General features: G+C 50.5%; 1 protein-coding gene across 1 annotated transcript; it reads left to right on the forward strand.

Annotated features, from left to right (window-relative positions):
* Positions 1 to 10,137: 10,137 nt before the first annotated feature.
* On the forward strand, positions 10,138 to 11,058 carry LOC148593480 (olfactory receptor 14C36-like). Its single transcript, XM_088530783.1, has one exon. It carries the CDS (start codon positions 10,138 to 10,140, stop codon positions 11,056 to 11,058), a length of 921 nt encoding a protein of 306 aa, XP_088386909.1.
* Positions 11,059 to 17,459: the final 6,401 nt, after the last annotated feature.

The following is a 17,459-nucleotide window of genomic DNA, read 5'->3' on the forward strand; positions in this document are numbered from 1 at the left end:
ACTGCTGGGCAAGTGTCCCAGGGCATCCTACGTTTCCATCCTGTACCCAAAGACATTCCAGCACTGGCTGTAGGGAAAGCCCATCCTGTCTACATCCAGGGTGCTGCATAAATGGGAGGCATCCTCACCCCGCCATGTCTCTGCTCCAGTCTCTGCCCTCTCAAACCCTCCTAGCTCTCCTCTCCTGAATTTCTGCTCCCCTTGCCAGATGATATGAACAAGGACTGGGCTAATGAGGGCCTCAGAGTGGATGGAGCACTGGCTACCAGGCCTAGGGACTTCTTTAGCAGCACCTTCACTTTCCTAGAGATTGTTTCAAGAAATCTGCCATCCTGCCCCATCCCTCAGGCTTGGCAGGTGTGACAGTCACAAGTGGCCCATGTGCCCACCTACAGCACCTGCACACACACACCCATGGTCCCTACGGCACAGGCACGGCCTTTGGGTGCCTGGCACTCCCTGGCTATCCCCTTTTCCCTGCTTATTGGCCTGAGGTGCAGCTGGTGCTGTCAAAAGGCAGAGCGGGCAAAGGCACTTTTGGAGCTTCCTCACAACCTGCTGGTCTCTCCATGGGCTTTGGAGACTTCACTCAGTTCCCTTGGGGTGGCTTTTACTCTGGCACAGTGATGCACAGAACATGCCTTCAGCAGCAGCATCCCTGCACATCTGGGCATGCACTCATGCAAGAAGGAGAAACATGTCCTAAGGATTCATGGTTTAATTCTGCATTTCATATACTATAATACATATTGCTTTCATGTATCCTCATATCAACTTATTACAAGATGAAATTGGAGAGGAAAAATAGCAAGGGTCTTCCCACCCCCCCCCTTTTTTTCTCTCTTATTTTTCTTTTATTTTTCAGTAGGATTTGGAGGAGGACCTGGAGCTGAGCCCATGGCAGGGCAGCAAGGCAGCAGGTTTTCACATTTCATTTGGATGGAGAGTTTTTCCATCTGCCGGCCTGATGGTCATCAATCAGGTGGCCAAGACGGTGAGGAGAGCCTTAAACTGGGAGTGACTCAGGGGAGAAGACTCCAGCAAGAGTGAGGAAGTGATGGCCTGGGATGGCAGGGAAATGTGCAGGAGATGTAGAGAAAGGAACCCCTGGAGAGAGCAGTGGGATGCAGGGAGCTCTGCTTAGGGATGGAGAGAGATTCAGTCAGGATTGTAGGGATGAGGATTAGCGGGCAGAGCCAGAGCCGTGGCCTTGTGTAGATCTCTACTATGGATCTCTAGAAAGGCATCATGATGGGATCCCCATGGTTTTCAACAAGACACTGTGATGGCGTCTTTCTCCATGGTCTCCACCAAGGAATCATGATGGGATCTCCATAGTCCCCGAAAAGGCTTCATGATGGGGTCTGCCATGGTGTCCAGCAGGGCATGATGATAGGGTCTCCATGGAAACCACCAGGGCTTTGTGATGGCAGTGGTAGCATGCCCATAAGGCCATTGTGAGCTGGTCATCCCCATGGTGACCATGTCCTTGTTGGGGGCCAAGGCCCCAGGCTCCCCACTCTGAGGAGAGCAGCTCCAAGCAGCTCTGAAGGGTGGAGGACTTCAGGAAAGGCAGCCATTAAGTAAGCATCTGTCAAGCAGAAGAATGCTCCATACAAACAGTTGGTAAAATTAGGAAACATCTCTGGAGCCCAGCTAGCCTAAAGAGGGAACTGGCATGTGGCCTTCAAGCCAATAAGGCAGCATGTGGAAAGGGGAAGAGGGAAGAGGCTGCAAAGGAGGAAGTCAGGAATATTGTCCAGCAAAGTAAGGATGGTTTGAGGAAAGCCAAATCTCCCTGCTCCTGCTTCAGTGAGAGTAAAAGAATGAAGAAGGAAAATGTGGGCTAACGGCTGAATGGGACTGGGATTCTAGCAAGTGCAGCCCTGCTTGGCTTCAGTCAGCCTTCACCAACAAGGTGAAGCCTGAGAAATGCCTAACAGAGGCAACTGGAGAGGTTACTTCTCTGTCCTTCCCTGGTAATTGTGGGCCCTGGGCAGACTTGTGGGATTGCCTGGGATTGGGGCTTGGTTTGGAGGTTTGGCGTTTGGCAAGACAGGATCAAAGTCCTGCGGGATGAAAGAGCACAAGGTCTGAGCACAGAGTGAGATAAGGGTGAGCCTCAGCTCCATGATAACTGCTGTGGGCTGCTCTTTGGGTAGAAGTGGGATGGAGGACAGTCTGTGGCAGAAGACAGTCTTCCTCCTGGAGGCACCGAAGCAGGCTTGTTCCTCTTTACTTCCTCAGCAGGGTTTCATGCACTGTGCTACTTAAGATAGAGGTGATAGGCCAGAAAAGAGCAAAGGTGCCCTTACCAAAGAACCTCCTAAGAACTTTGCCTAGGGCTCTGCTTCTTGCCTTACTTCCTGGCCATGGTGAAAGTAGTGCACGAACATGGGGCTGCCAAATTAGAAGAATGAGAATGTATTTCATAATGTTAAAGACTGACGGATGTTTTGGAAAAGGCAATCTTTGTTATTCTTTGGGAATGTTCTCAGTTATGACTATAATTTGCATTAGGGGATTGATTCCATTTGATCACGTAGAGAGGCTGGCACTGCTGGAGATGCCCTGGGCTCCTTGTGTTCCCTTGTAGTGCTGAAAATTTTGGAGGCGGTTCCTGCAGGCCCTTAGCTTGTCATTAGGAAATATATCTAAAATTAAAAGTCTGTTAAGAGCACTTATTTCCCTCCATTCACTAGAAAAGGAAGTCCAGGCAACTGGATTTGACAGAGACATCTGCACGGATAGGGTCAGACATGACGGTGGGGGGAATCAGCCTCTTCTTATACACGCTTTCACCAATCCCTCACATATCTCTGCAAGCCTGATTAAGCTGAACTTTTGGAAAGACAGCTTTGATTCAGATGAGCATGACTACCTATGAGAAATGGAAATGTGCTCCTGTGGAACCTCTGATGCTCATCTTTTCACAGAATCACAGAATGGTTAAGGTTGGAAGGGATCTCTAGAAATCCTCAAGTCCAACCCCCCTGCTCCAGCAGGGACACCTAGAGCACATGGTACAGGGTGGCATCCAGGCAGGCTTTGAAGATCTCCAGAGAAGGAGACTCCACAACCTCTCTCGGCAGCCTGTTCCAGTGCTCTGTCACCCTCACAGTAGGTTCAGAGGATGAGTCACTCTACCCGTCTCATGCTGGTCTAGAAGTTCCTGACATGAAGTGGGATTCAAAAATATCCTGCAAACTCCACAGGCAGGTCAAGTGATTCCCCTTTCAAAACTGAAGTGAGCAGCACATAGAGGTCTGCAAGAGAGCTCCTTGTCTAAGCTGCAATTGCAATCACTGGAGATGGAGGATGGGAATCAGTTGCTCCCACACAAACACCTGGGGACAATTGAAAAGACTGAGGAGGTCCAGGGCATGTGTCAGTGCCCACTTTCTCTGATGCAGCTCCTGGGAGACCTGCATCATCCTAGAGCATCAGGGTGGGGGCCTCTGAGGAATTGCATTGCCCATCTGAAATGACCCCAGATGCCATAAACAATGGCAGCACCAGGAACAATAAAGATGAGGCATAGAAAGATTCTAGCATTAAGCAGCAAGTCCGGTAATTCAGTGCAGAGCCTTGATTTGATGGCATAGAAAAGTGCTGGCAGGGCCTTGTCAGATGCCTGGGGTGTCCAGCACAACCACATGTCTCTAGCAGATACAGTAGGGCACCTGCAGGAAAAGCATGCCCCATTACAGCGCTTGCTGGGCAAGTGTCCCAGGGCATCCTACGTTTCCATCCTGTACCCAAAGACATTCCAGCACTGGCTGTAAGGAAAATTGTCCCACCTACATGCAGAACTGTCCCACCTACATGCAGAATGCTGCAAAAATAGGAGGCACATCACTCCAAGCTCTGTGGTCTGGTCTCTGAACTCTCAAACCCTTCCACCCTGCTCACCCCGCTAGATTATATGGAGTTCTTCAGTAGCACCTTCGCTTTTCTAGAGATTGCTTCAAGAAATCTGCCATCCTGCCCTGTCCCTCAGGCTAGGCAGCTGTGACAGTCACGAGTGCTCCATGTGCCCACCTACAGCACCTGCACACATACACCAATGGTGCCTATGGCACTCGCATGGTCTTTGGGTGCCTGGCACCCCTTGAGAATCTCCTTTCCCGTGCTTATTGGCCAGATAGGCCCAGCAAAGGTGCTACTGGTGCTGTCAACAGGCAAAGTGGGCAAAGGCATTTTTGGAGCTTCCTCACAACCTGCTGATCCATGGGCTTTGGAGTCTTCACTCAGTGTCCTTGGGGTGGCCTTTGCTCTGGCACAGGGATGCACAGAACATGCCTCCAGCAGCAGCATCCCTGCACATCTGGGCATGCACTGATGCAACAAGGGGAAACATGTTCTAAGGATTCATGGTTTAATTCTGCATTTCAGATATCATAATTCATACTGCTTTATTGTACACTCACACCAGCTAATTACAAGCTGAAAATGGAGAGGACAAAGAGCTTTTTTCTTTTTTCTTTTTTTCTTTTTCTTTTTTTTTTTTTTTTTTTGACAGGAGCTGGAGAAGGACCTGGAACTGAGCCCACAGCAAGGCAGCAAGGCTGCAGGTTGTCACATTTCCTTTGGATAGAGACTCTTCCCATCTGCCCACATGATGGTCATCAACCAGCTGGCCAAGCTGGTGAGGACAGCCTTAAATTGGGAGTGACTCAGGGAAGAAGAAGACTCCAGCAAGGGTGAGGATGTGATGGGCTGGGATGGCAGGGAAAGGTGTAGGTAATGTGGACAAAGGAACCCCTGGAGAGAGCAGTGGGATGGAGGGAGCTCTGCTTAGGGACACACAGTGATCCAGTCAGGATTGTAGGGATGAGGATTGGTAGGCAGAGCAAGAGCAGTGGCCTTGTGTAGATCTCTGCTATGGATCTCTATAAAGGCATCACGATGGTGTCCCCATGGTCTTCACCAAGACATTGTGATGACGTCTTTCTCCACAGTCTCCACCAAAGCATCATGATGGGGTCTCCATAGCCCCCACGAAGGCATCATGATGGGGGCTTCATGGGGTCCAGCAGGGCATGATAATAGGATCCCCATGGCAACCACCAGGGCTTTGTGATGGCAGTGCCATCATGCCCATAAGGCCATTGTGAGGGGGTGGTCCCCATGGTGACCATGTCCTTGTTGGGGGCCAAGCCTCCAGGCTCCCCACTCTGAGGAGAGCAGCTCCATCGGGAGGGAACGGCTCCCCTTGGTGCCACTGTCAGGTCCCCACCAGAGGATCCTGAACATGGACAAGGATCGGCAGGCGAACGCCTGCTCCCAGCCCACAGATATGCTCTCAGGCTTGCAGGAGAGCGGGAGCGAGGTGAGCAGTGGGGCTGAAGGGAGAGGCAGGCAGCGGGGATGGCACCAACATGGAGAGCACAAGGATGGTGTCGAAGGGGAGCCGGGATGAGGGGAGAGTTGAGAGCTCTTCTGGAGAGGGTTCCTTTCTTCCTGGCCCTGGGCATTGCTTTAACTGGGGTATATTTAGTTTGTGCAAATTTGGCCATCCAAAACAGAGCATTTCCTTGAAGCTGGTCCTCAGGTTTCTGCACCAGTTGAGAACGGACAACACATCCGAGTGTGATGTGCTCTGTGCAGAGAGTGAGGGGTGGCAGGGACAGCTGAGGGCAGGGGGGCTTTTCTGAGCACTGGGCTCTGAGTGGGACAAGGAAACCTCCTGCTTAGTGGTACAGGCCTGATGGTAACAGGAATGGTTAGAAAATGTCTTCACAAGCAAAGGTAGAAATAATTAAGAAAAAGAATCAAAGCAAATAAATGCTTTGTTGTACTTTCCACCTTTATTCATTATTCTCTTTAGTGTACCAGACTTCGGCATGATCATTTGTTCTTGAAAAGGGAAGTGATTTTCCGAAGTGGGTGGGATGCAGTCCCAGAGTCCTGCACAGCTGGTGCCATTCCAGGTGCCGTGGTCCCCTGTCCCCAGCCTCCTTCTGCAGCTCTGAGGGGCTCTGCTCTCCCGCAGGTCCCTGCAAAAGCTCTCAGGCCCATGCAGGTCACAGTCACTCAGTGACACTGGAACATCTCCAAGTCCCTCTGCGTGCTGGTGCTCAGACACTTGACTTCTGCCTGCAAAGATAAAAGACTGTTTACACAGTTTTCCAATGCTGATAGAGTGGAAATCTTCAGGAACTTGCTGAATCTGCTGTGAAGAACTATTTATCTGCCCTTGCCTTTTACTTTCCACTTCTCTCTCCATTAGATGGTAGAGGAAATCTCTGTGATCACTCCCATATTTTCTATGTCTTGCATACATGAATCATTCCTGCAGCCCCTCTGGGCAGCCCCTCTCTCAGCACAGCACTCACCCCCACTCCAGACATGTTCTGCCCCTGAATGTCTCCTGTGCTCCATGGTGGCTCCATAGCCCCTTCCAGGAGGATGGGCATCTGTCCCAGCTCTGTAATCAGTGGGACTGTCCTCAGCAAATCCCTTCTGAGAACTCACCCTCTCCAGGGGCCTGGGCACACACAAGTGGCAGCTGAATCCAGTCCTCTTTCCCTAACTCAGGAACATGGCTGCACAGCCCTCTGGTGTATCAGCCAAGCCTCCCGCATTAGTATCATCACGAAATCTGCTGGGAGTGCACTCTGTTCCTTCTTCCAGGTTACTGATGGAGAAGGTGAATAGGATTGGACCCAATACTACTCCCTGGGGGACACAGCTGGCTCCAGGCCCCCAATAGACTCTGTGCAAATGTCTGGGCACAAGTAGGAAAATCTGAGAGAACCTGGGGTCTTTTCCTAGCAACTACTGAAGAAAGGCAGAGTTTCCTCATAGTTCCTGCCCATGCAGATGCGCTAAAAATCCCAGGCATGTATCATGGTCTTGCAGGCTTACTTCAGTGTCACTGAATCAAATGTCTGAAATGAATTACAGTCACAGTTTACATTGTCAACATCTCCATGTGTCACAGCTTCCTAGTGAGTGTGGCTCTAACACTAGTGAGCATCTAGTGCTATTTCAGATGGCCAAGGAAGAGGCCCACTGGGCCCCGACCGTGCATTCTAGAAAGATGTGAGTATCGCACTTGCTCTAGCAGAGCAATAGACACTAGCCCATGCCTAGGACAACCCTGTCTCTTCAGATGTCACCTGGTGTCACCAGGCAATTGACTCCCACCCTGCATCTGATGTAGTTAGAGCAGAAGCTTGGACAAGGACCTCCCATGCAGTCATCGTTGGAGACCATCCTTCAGCTTGGGAAAGGGGAATCCCACAACCTTTATGTTCGTGGAGTTCTGGGCAGGGAGCTGAATCCCACTGCATGCCAGGGGCTTATAAACCAGCATGACATGCCCATATTGACAGATTGGAATCAATATCTGAACCATGCTTAAATGAACTCCCTTCTTGTCCCTACCTAGGTGTCCTGCCTAGCTAAGAGATGTGCATGGGGGCTTTCAGAGCAGGATATTTCCAACTCTGGCAAATAAGAGGTGGAAAATTTCTGATGAGAGCAATTGCCCTTCTAGCATCAGTCTTCCTTCAGTACTTAGAGATGGAACATCAGGGAGTGCTGAAGTCTATTTCAGTGATAATTTCCCAGGAGTAATGAGCACAAGGGATAGAGAAATTGTTGAATTCAGCCGGGACTCTACTTCAGAGCCCCTACTCAGGAGCAGCATCTGGAGACAGATGCAGTTTGTGGCAGCACTGCCCAGAGACAGCCGAGTGCAGGAGCAGCTCCTGTGCCAAGAGCAGCAGGGCTGCGGGCACTGCCTGCTGCTGCGGACAGCAGAGGAGAGAAGGCAGCGAGAGATGAACGGCAGTGTGGAGCGGAAGGACAGAGCAGAGCTGTTGTGGGAGCAACCTTCCCAGACCTCGACACGGTGAGTTTCTAGCTGCAGGGCAATGCTGCTGAGGTTCCTGGAGGGCTCTTCTGAACTCAGTGCATGTAATCACAGATTGAGATTGTAAAGGTCTCTCTCCTGGAGTATGCAGGGTTTAGCAGGAGGAGGAGATGCTTCAGAGCATGGATTCCCTGCCACACAGTCACAGGGACAGGGCATCCTGCTCCCTTCTCGCAGGGAAGACACAGGGGTGTGAAGCTGCGCTCTGCACCCAGCTCTGCATGGGCATGTGATTGAGAGCAGCATCCCCCAGGCCCAGGGTGCTGTGTGCCCGGGACAGTGACTCTGCAGCCTGCAAGGGGCAGCACTGCCCAGGGTGCTCCCCACAGCGCTGCGGGGAAGCGCTGCGTGGGGAGACAGACACCCGTCAGGGCAGGTTCATTCTGCTGCTAAGAGGCTGCTGCAGAGTGAAGTCTGCTCACAGCTCCAGCTCATACACAGGGCATGTGCGAGGAGTCCTTTACAGGAGCAAGATCAGAAGGGCCACTTGAAAGGGAAGGAGCTTTCCTTTGTGTCTCTGCTTTTTCAGCCTCCTTAATATTGCAGGGGGAATGAAGGAACAAGTTTTCTGTTTTGGCAGGGAACTGGGAATCCCAGATCTTCATGCGTAGAGATTAATAGGTCTGTGAGAAGCCTCAGCAAGCTGCTTCATGCCCACCTTAGCCTACAGGTAGCATCCATATCGTCTTTGTGGACTCATAGGACCCCATGTGACAAGCTCCTTAGGATCTGCAACTGCACAGCTGCCCCTGGACATGGCCCAGATGTTTCTGTAGGGCAGAACTGAGCACACAGAGGGTGATACGATATGGGATCTGTGAGCAATGGAGGGACACGACACTGGGATAGAGGAAGGGCTGGTGGCAGGGACAGCTGCAGGCAGCAGAGATGGGCAGGGAAGGGGCAGGAGGTGCAGGGCAGGAGCCTCCTCCTCTGCAGCCAGACCTGCAGCAGAGGAGAGGGGCAGCTCTCCTGCCACAGGCCCATTGCCTGCCGCCCCACCAAAGGGCTAAGAGGGACTGCCCTGCGACGTCCCCCTCGGAGAGGTGACATACCCAGACGGTAAAGTGAAAGTTTTCCAGAAGGCCTCTCTGTCCCTCTTCTTGCCTCCCTTGGCAGCACATTGATGGTATTGCTCCTTGTTTCCCCTCCCATCCATGCTTTTCCTGTTCTTGCCCTCAGCTTTCTGCAGCTGGATGTTTTCAGCTGCAGTTCACACACTGATGCTACAAGTTGTTGAACAGAGGGGTCTGCATGGGAGTGAGATTTCCCAAGCCACCTTTTGTCCTGTGGAGCTCCTGGAAATGCAGCCTGTGAGCCTAGGCATTGCACTGGCTCTCCCTTAAGGAGAGCCCATCTTCAGTGCTAACGCTCCTTTGGCTGTTTCCCTGTGGTGTCCCGCCAGGCTGCCACCTGCCCTCCAGAAAGACTCTGCTGTCTCATGGCCTATCTGTGATATCTGAGCGACGTGCGAGGAAGCTGCCGAGATGCTGAGGGTATGAGGTGGTGGTGAGAGGCTGTCCATGAGCAGCTGAAATGAGCCCTGTGCGTCTCTGGCTAGAAGGGGAGTGTGGAGACCTCCCTTAGGTGTGTGGAGAAAGGGTGAGAAATTTGGAGATGGGCACTTGAAAACTGCACAGCTCTGCTCTCAGCAGAGCCTGGCCTCCTTTGAGGGCTGCATAATGAACACAATGATCCCCTAGCTCAAGGAGACATGAGTACAGGACAGACCAAGACTAACAGATAAAAAAGATATCCCCACTCTGCACATAGAGACAGTGGATGCATTTCTCTAAGGATTCAGGGCTGAAATTCCAAGGATTTGTCCTTTGCAGAACATTCCTCAGGAGTGACAAGGACATCTCAAAGAAACTACAAAATATTGAACAATTCCATAAAACTATGTTCTTCAAACCTCTTTGTGTAGTCTTGGCAGTAAAGATGCTGAAAAGCCTGTCTACATCTTAAGTAGATTTCACCTGACATAGAAGGTGAATGTCCAAGCGTACCTCCGTTCCTCCTATTGCACGGCATGACAGACTCCCTGGAGTTCCTGTGTTGATGTCCCTCCTCCTCACAACAGCACAAAATGGAGCTCAACCAAAGCAACTAAACTGACACTCTTACTAAAGGGGGGGTAATGGAGGATGGTGTCGGACAACTGAATGACTTCAGGGCTGTTTTCTTTAAAAGTTTCTCTTAACTTCTCCATATCTTCTATTCTATAGACAGTCCCACATGACTGGAGGGAGCTAATGTCCAACAGCAGCTCCCTCAACGAGTTCCTCCTCCTGCCGTTCGCAGACACACGGGAGCTGCAGCTCTTGCACTTCTCGCTCTTCCTGGGCATCTACCTGGCTGCCCTCCTGGCCAACAGCCTCATCATCACAGCCGTAGCCTGCGACCACCGCCTCCACACCCCCATGTACTTCTTCCTCCTCAACCTCTCTCTCCTTGACCTTGGCTCCATCTCCACCATTGTCCCCAAATCCATGGCCAGTTCCCTATGGGGCACCAGAACCATTTCCCAATTGGGATGTACCGCACAGGCCTTAATTTTTTCCTTTTTCATGACAGCAGAGTGTTCCCTTCTCACAGTCATGGCCTATGACCGCTATGTTGCCATCTGCAGACCCCTGCATTATGGGACCCTCCTGGGCAGCAGAGCCTGTGTCAAAATGGCAGCAGCTGCCTGGGCCAGTGGCTTTCTCTATGCTGTCCTGCACACTGGGAACACATTTTCCCTACCCCTCTGCCAAGGCAATGTGGTGGAGCAGTTCTTCTGTGAGATCCCCCAGATCCTCAAGCTCTCCTGCTCCGATTCCTACCTCAGGGAAGCTGGGTTTCTGGTGGTTAGTGCCTTTTTAGTCTTTGGGTGTTTTGTTTTCATTGTGGTGTCCTACATGCAGATCTTCAGAGCTGTGCAGAGGATCCCCTCTGAGCAGGGCCGCCACAAAGCCTTTTCCATGTGCCTCCCACACCTGGCCGTGGTCTCCCTTTTTGTCAGCACTGGCCTGTTTGCCTACCTGAAGCCCCCCTCCATCTCCTCCCCAGCTCTGGATCTGGTGCTGGCTGTTCTGTACTCAGTGGTGCCTCCAGCAGTGAATCCTCTCATGTACAGCATGAGGAACAAGGAGCTCAAGGATGCCCTGCGGAAACTCATCCAATTGCTATAAAGTCAGCAATATCTGTACTGGGGGTTTTGGCATCAAACATATGTGTTGTTTTTTAATTTATTTCTTACTTTTGTTGTGTTACATTCCTGTAAAGGAAAATAAATATTCTGTTTCATGCTATTTGTCCTCAAGAATCTCTCACATGAATCTTAGGAATGTGCAATTCCTACAGAGTCAGTTTCCCACCATGACAAGCAGACAAGCATGACAAGCATGTCCCACCAAGACAAGTTGCTGGAGGGGCTGCAGGCCCAGAGCTCTGGGGACGTGCTGGACAGCAGGGTGGGTACGGAGGGACTGCAGGCAGACAGGGAGGGGATCTGCTGGGCACAAGAGCTAGGAGACAGGGAGTCATCGACCTCATTATGGGGCCTCCTGCCTCTTGCCAGGGAGCTTCTGCCTTGTCCTTGCACTTGCCCTGACTGATGCTGTGGACATGGCTGAGCTGGGTCCTGAGCTGGTCTTGTCACCATTCTGCGGAGATGACTTCCCATCTGCAGCTCGACTTGGCCCTCCTAATGGTTTGGAAAGTCTTGGCAAGGGAAGCTGGAACTCAGCGCATTCCAGAGAGGGCTCTAGATACAAAAACTGTCTGTATGTACAGGGCAGAAAATTTCCTGACAAACAATTTAAAGGCGTGAGGAGAGCTTCAGATTCAGGCAGCCCACCCAGGAAGGTTGCATGCAGAGTCTTATGTGCATAAAGAAGCAAGAGCAGCCAAATTGGTCTGAGCTTATAATGCCCAGGATGCAGGCAGGGCCAGTAGTGCTGGGATCTATGGAAAGAAGATGCCACCCTCCAGTGCCCAAACAAGAAGAGCAGAGCACATTTGTGGATGGTAATAGGGTCAGGCGGAGTCCAGCAGTGGCCAGGTAACAGTGGAGGGCTCCAACCAGTCCTGCTCTGTGTAGGAGGTTGGACTGGAAAACTGCACAGTTCCCTACCCGCCGCCATCTCCTCTGCAGCTCCACGGTTTCTTATTCCTTAGCCACAGATGCAGAAGCACTGGAAACTCACTCTGTGCTGGAAGCCCAACAAGGTCCTTGGGCTCCTACCCTTGAGCAGGTATCCACCCAACATACGGCCCATCTGGCCACAGAGGCATCACCTGCCCAGTGCCCTGGCCAACACAGGCGATTGCAGGGTCTGGTTCTCTCATCACCACTGCTGCTGTGCCCACTTCAGATCCTCCTGCTGGCAGATGATCTCAAGGCCCAAGGCAGCTCTGGCTCCTCCAGGGCTGTGCTGGAGCCATTCAGGATTGGGCTGAGGTGGGTCTGGCACCACCAGGTGGGTGGGAGAGGGCAGCCCCCTCTGCCACACTGGGGCTGGTTCTGGGTCTGGGCACAGCTTTTCCCTCGGAGCTCCCTGTGGAGCCGCTCCAGGGGATCCTCCACCTCTGCCCTGGCAGCAGCACCAGCGCTCAGGGTGCCGGGGTGGGAGTGCACAGAGGGCAGGAGGGGACAGGCTGCCCCGGGGAAGCATTGAGACCTGCTCTGTGCATACAGGGATGGAGAGAGGAAATGCAGAGCTCGGCTGGAGCTGGAAAGAGTGAGGGGAGGGGAGGGCAACGCGGAGGCCTCCTGCCAGCACATCCACAGCACAAAGAAGGAGGGAGGGAAATGGGGGCTGCTGCTCAGCGGGGTCAGGTCTGGGGCAACCCAGGAGCCGGTCCCTGCCCACCCCAGGCTGTGCCCCACACAGGGCTCCGCAGGCAGCTGGGCTGCAGGACCTGCTGGGCTCTGCTGCACAAGAGGGGTCGTGCAAGCCTGGCCTGTTTCTCTCCTTGGGATATGGGGACCTGCAGGAGGATGGAGCTGGCCAGGGACCACCCCACAGCTGGATGGGAACTCAGGTGTGGGACAGTACAAATGGGATTCCCATTAACCTGTCTTTACAACATGCTCAGTGCCACCACACTGAGCATCCCCAGCTGCCAGAAAGGAATACTATGAAAACAGCTCCAGGCCCCTTTTTTATTTCTTTCAGTTTTTATACCCTGCGTTGGGCTGAGCCTTGTCCACACTCCCCCTACCAAGCGCACGCTGGTCTGGCTCACACAGGGAGACATTCACTCTCTTTTGATTAATATGGTCAAAGGCATTTGTGCAACCACTGGATCTGCTCAGCTGCAAGATGGTCAACTGCTCCACTCAAGTGGTTTTGCAGCTTATCTAAAACAAGGGCCACCCTACAGTCCCACCCTTCAGCTTTCCTTGCAAGAACTGTGGTCCATGACACCCTATGTTCTTCCCAGAACCTCCTTCCATTGCAGGAATTTACTGGTCACTTGTGAAGGAAATTTCTATTATACTGTAGTTTTACAGGAAACAACATGCAAGCCTGTGTACCCTGTGAGCAGGACATCTCAGCTGACCTTCCACAGCCCCGCTCTTCTTATAAAATAGAAGTGCTGCAAACAAAGCAGTCTAATCCAGCCAGCGGTACAAAGGTCGTGCAAAGGTTACACTAGAAGTGCAAAATCAGGCCCAATGGCCCATTGCAGGTCTGCACGGAACTAACTCACACTGTAACATGGCTAAGGGATTGGTGGAACCAAGAATCATGAATGGATCTGATTCCTCATGTAAAATAACGCTGCTTAAAAGTTAGACAGAAAAATGCTCAGGATCCTTCTTGTGCTCCTAGCCAAGAGGCACCTTCTTCCTAGTAATCATATGTAGTGGCTAAGAAATATGATTCTTGCTGCTTAAAAACTGCTCTGGTGCCTAAGGAAGGAAACCTCTGACCTGTCCCATATTGTCCAACATCTGACTTGCACAAAAAGAGCAACTCCCAGGAGAAACTCGTATTGAGGTGCATCAAAGCATCTCGTCCCATGGCCATGTTTTGTGCTGTTACATCCCACACGACTTCCGTTCTAGCTTTGAAAAATGCCCAGCCTGAAAGCACCCTGAAACCCTGGTTCCCTCACAAAAAACCAAACCCCCAAACAGCCCCAAAGTCCTGCCTTCCTGCACAGCTGTGCCCAGTGCAGAGGCCTGTTCATGCAGGGACTTCTCCAGTGCCCCGCTGGAGACACTTCACATCCTTTGGTGCCATTGGGAAACATTCCTGAACAGCTGCTGCCACAGCCCGGGATCCACAGGCATCTGCACAGTCCTGGGAACCATCTTAGCTAAGAGAAACCCCATCACCCTGGAATCCTGTCAGGGATGTCGCTTTCCGAGTCACTGCCAAAGGAAGGACTTCTTTGTGTTGCTTTTTCAGTCTGTGGCAGCTCATCAGTGATGCTGTGAGCCCAGCTCTGCATGCCAGGACTCTTGGCACGTTCTCTCCCTGTATCTTGTGCATCTACCTAAGTCTCTCATTCCCACATATCCTGTTTAAACTGGCAATTTCTAACATCCCCTTAGGACAACATGTGGTCACATTGTGACTCCTCCCGATACTCTGTTCACTCAGAGACCCAGCTGCTCGTTTGCCCTTTAGGGAGGTTAAAGCTTGCTCTCTCCCTCTGTAGTCTACCCCATTAGCCAAGTCCTAACTGTATGTATGGGTTGTATGGACTTAGCACACACTCAAAGCGTGTCATTATTTTCCATGAAACTATACTTTGCTCTTTGACTCATTTTTATGACTCTGGAGTACCGTTAAGAGCACAGGGTTACCTCGTGGGTATATATCAATAGCCTATAAAAGGAAGAATGATGCACATAGTCAACTTAGTGGTCAGCCCCAACATTTTAAGACTTTCCCTGGGGAAGACACAAATGTCCAACTTGCTAGAAAATCTAATGAATTCTGCGTTAAGGACTGAGTTTTAATGCAAGTTCACATCCATTGTAGAACACTTAGCAGCTCTACAAATTAGGAATGAAACAAGGATACTGTCACTCAAGTGGCTCAAAGCCGTCTAAATCACAAGAGGCTACAAGTCAAGAAGCTGTTACATCTCTTCAGTGGAACATGTGCTTCTGGTGATACAAACAGCATCAGCTGACTGCCTTTTGGTCAGTTCAAAGTGAAAGCCATAGCGTGGAACGGGCTGTGAAGGTTGAATTCACCTGCTCTGCAGAGGCAGAAAACACATGAATATCTAAGAATTCAGGAATCTTTTCCCAGAGTAGTTTAAGTGACACAAAGTAAACACATTTTCTAATATCTGTATATTTAGACAAAAGTTATGAAGACCTCCAAATACCACTAATTTGAGCGAGGGTTACTGTGCTCAGAATCTCTTTAGGTTTGATTCAAAACAAAACATTCTTATGAAGTGATCTGGAGAGCAAAAATAGGGGCCTGTCAGTAAAGCAGAACATGAATTAAGCTATTAATAAAATAGCTCCTATTATGTTCAAAGAATAAAAGCAATTGACCCTTTAGTGTGATGTCTGTAATAGTCACTTATATCTGTCAAGATCTGATAGGAGTTTAGGTGGTGCATGTGTTCTCCTGAGGCAAGTATTTTCCCTGTCCCTAGAAAACCTATTCTATGTGCCTGCATTCCTGGAATTGCCTGCTTATTCATAGTGTGTCTTCAGAAGCCTCTTCCAGCTTCCTTGTAACTAAAACAAGATCCTGCTATGCCTGTTTGCAGACAGTTGTCTAAGTAAAGCAGGTGGGAATTGGGGCAGGTGAGCTATAACATAGAGTGCAGACTTAGGTGGACTAAGGCTGGCTTTCAGCAAGAGTGATTTAAATTCCCAAGAGGCTGATGAGAGAAATGGCAGGGATGGGGAGATGGGGAGGAAGATTGTGCATACAGTGCCTGATTTCTGGGACACTGCTTTTTCTGCATTTCCTGACTTTATTAGGAGTTACTCTGGATGGCTACGAATTGGCAATGTGCTATCACCTATTATTCGGAATAATAATGCAAAACCTTAAAAAGATGAAATACTTGTATATGATTGTTGTCTTCATCTTTAAGCTACACTCCTGAAACCTCTCCAATTAGCCATGGAGACTTGAAGGAAATTGCAAAGAGAGTTCTAGTGTATCAGGGCTTTTTGCTTTTTAGTGAGCTCTATGCAGCACTTGGAGCTGAGTCCATGAATTGCAGCTTTGAAAGGAGATTGGAGAAATCACTGAAGAAGTCAAAATCATAAGGAAACCCTGAAGTTTTGTAGAGCATTAATGGATCCCACTGAGGCCATTAAGTACAACAACTCACCAGGGGCTGATTAAAGCTAAAAAATATAATCACTAGTAATAGTTAGGTAGAGGAAATACTCAGGTGCCTCTGATGCCGAATACACCCTTGATGTGTGTTATTAAGGAAAATGGCAGAGCACAGGCAGAGAAACCCTGGAAAGGGCGATTCTTTCCTCCATGTGTTGTCCAAGTCTCTTCCTGGCATCAGTGTTTGGGTGAGGGTGTGCAGTGCTGAGTGCAGGACAAGCACACGACACCTCCCAGGGTCCCCAGAAGGATAAAGGGGGTAAAGAAGTCCTGGTGATTCGGGGGTTGGCCTTGGTGACAGACACAACATCCATAGTCAGGCGGATAAAGACCTCCATTCGGTTGGGGCCTTGGGAGTGCCCTTGGCCATCTCTACCACAGGTCATCCTAGACCTGCTCCTGTGTCCCTGCAGACTATAGACACCCAATCTGCTTCCCCAGCAAGTTCTCACAACAGCTTCTTCTTCCCTTCCTTTAGAGCTTTTCCATCCTCAGTGGCTGTTTCTTGAAACACAAAGCCATGGGTGGTGACAGACTCGCTCTGGATGCTCTGTAGCACCACTGCTCTACCCTTCAAGTGATATTTCTTCATCCTATTGCCCAATCTGAACTTCCCAAGCTGTGTTTTGGTCCTGTTTCCACTTTTCATGCTGCTTCCCACTACCAAGGAAATCTCTTGGCAGCCCCACAACGTGGGGACGAATATAACCTTGTGTGTCACGACAAAGTGGAAGGTGAAGAACTGAAGTGCCAGGGCCTGAACGACAGGTCCAAGTCGGGGTTGACTTAGAGATGAATACGGCACTGCCTTTGCAGTACACAACACTCGCCTGTAGAATTGCTCATGCCAGCTTGCACGGAGGCTTATTAAACTGTAGCTTTTTTAAGCTCTCGTGCAGCTTTTTTTGACCATGAAGGGAACCCTCCCATCCAAGGCCTGGGCTCTGACCACATCCCCATCCCACATGATAGGGAAAGTATGCCACATCAGATGTTACCACTCACAAACAAAATGCAAGTTATCATGATTTGCTGCTTTGGCTCTATAAGAGATGGACACTCTTGCCGAGATGTTGGAGACCTCACGGGTGGATGCACCACGTAAGACCTCCCAGTTGCCGGGAAGTTTCTCCAAATCCTCACCGCAATAGGGACTCCCCAGCAACTGCGGATCTGTATGACAGTAACATATTTAGGCAATTGGTGATGTATCTTTTAATCATTATTCCCTTTCTCATATAGTAATGGTTAGGTGC

The sequence above is a fragment of the Tinamus guttatus genome, unplaced genomic scaffold, assembly GCF_059628265.1.
Source record: "Tinamus guttatus ecotype Peru unplaced genomic scaffold, ASM5962826v1 Tinamus_guttatus_pri_ptg000387l, whole genome shotgun sequence".
NCBI classification, from domain to species: domain Eukaryota; kingdom Metazoa; phylum Chordata; class Aves; order Tinamiformes; family Tinamidae; genus Tinamus; species Tinamus guttatus.

Excerpts from the sequence above, each read along its gene's own strand:
- LOC148593480 (XM_088530783.1), top strand. The coding sequence starts at position 10,138 with ATGTCCAACAGCAGCTCCCTCAACGAGTTCCTCCTCCTGCCGTTCGCA.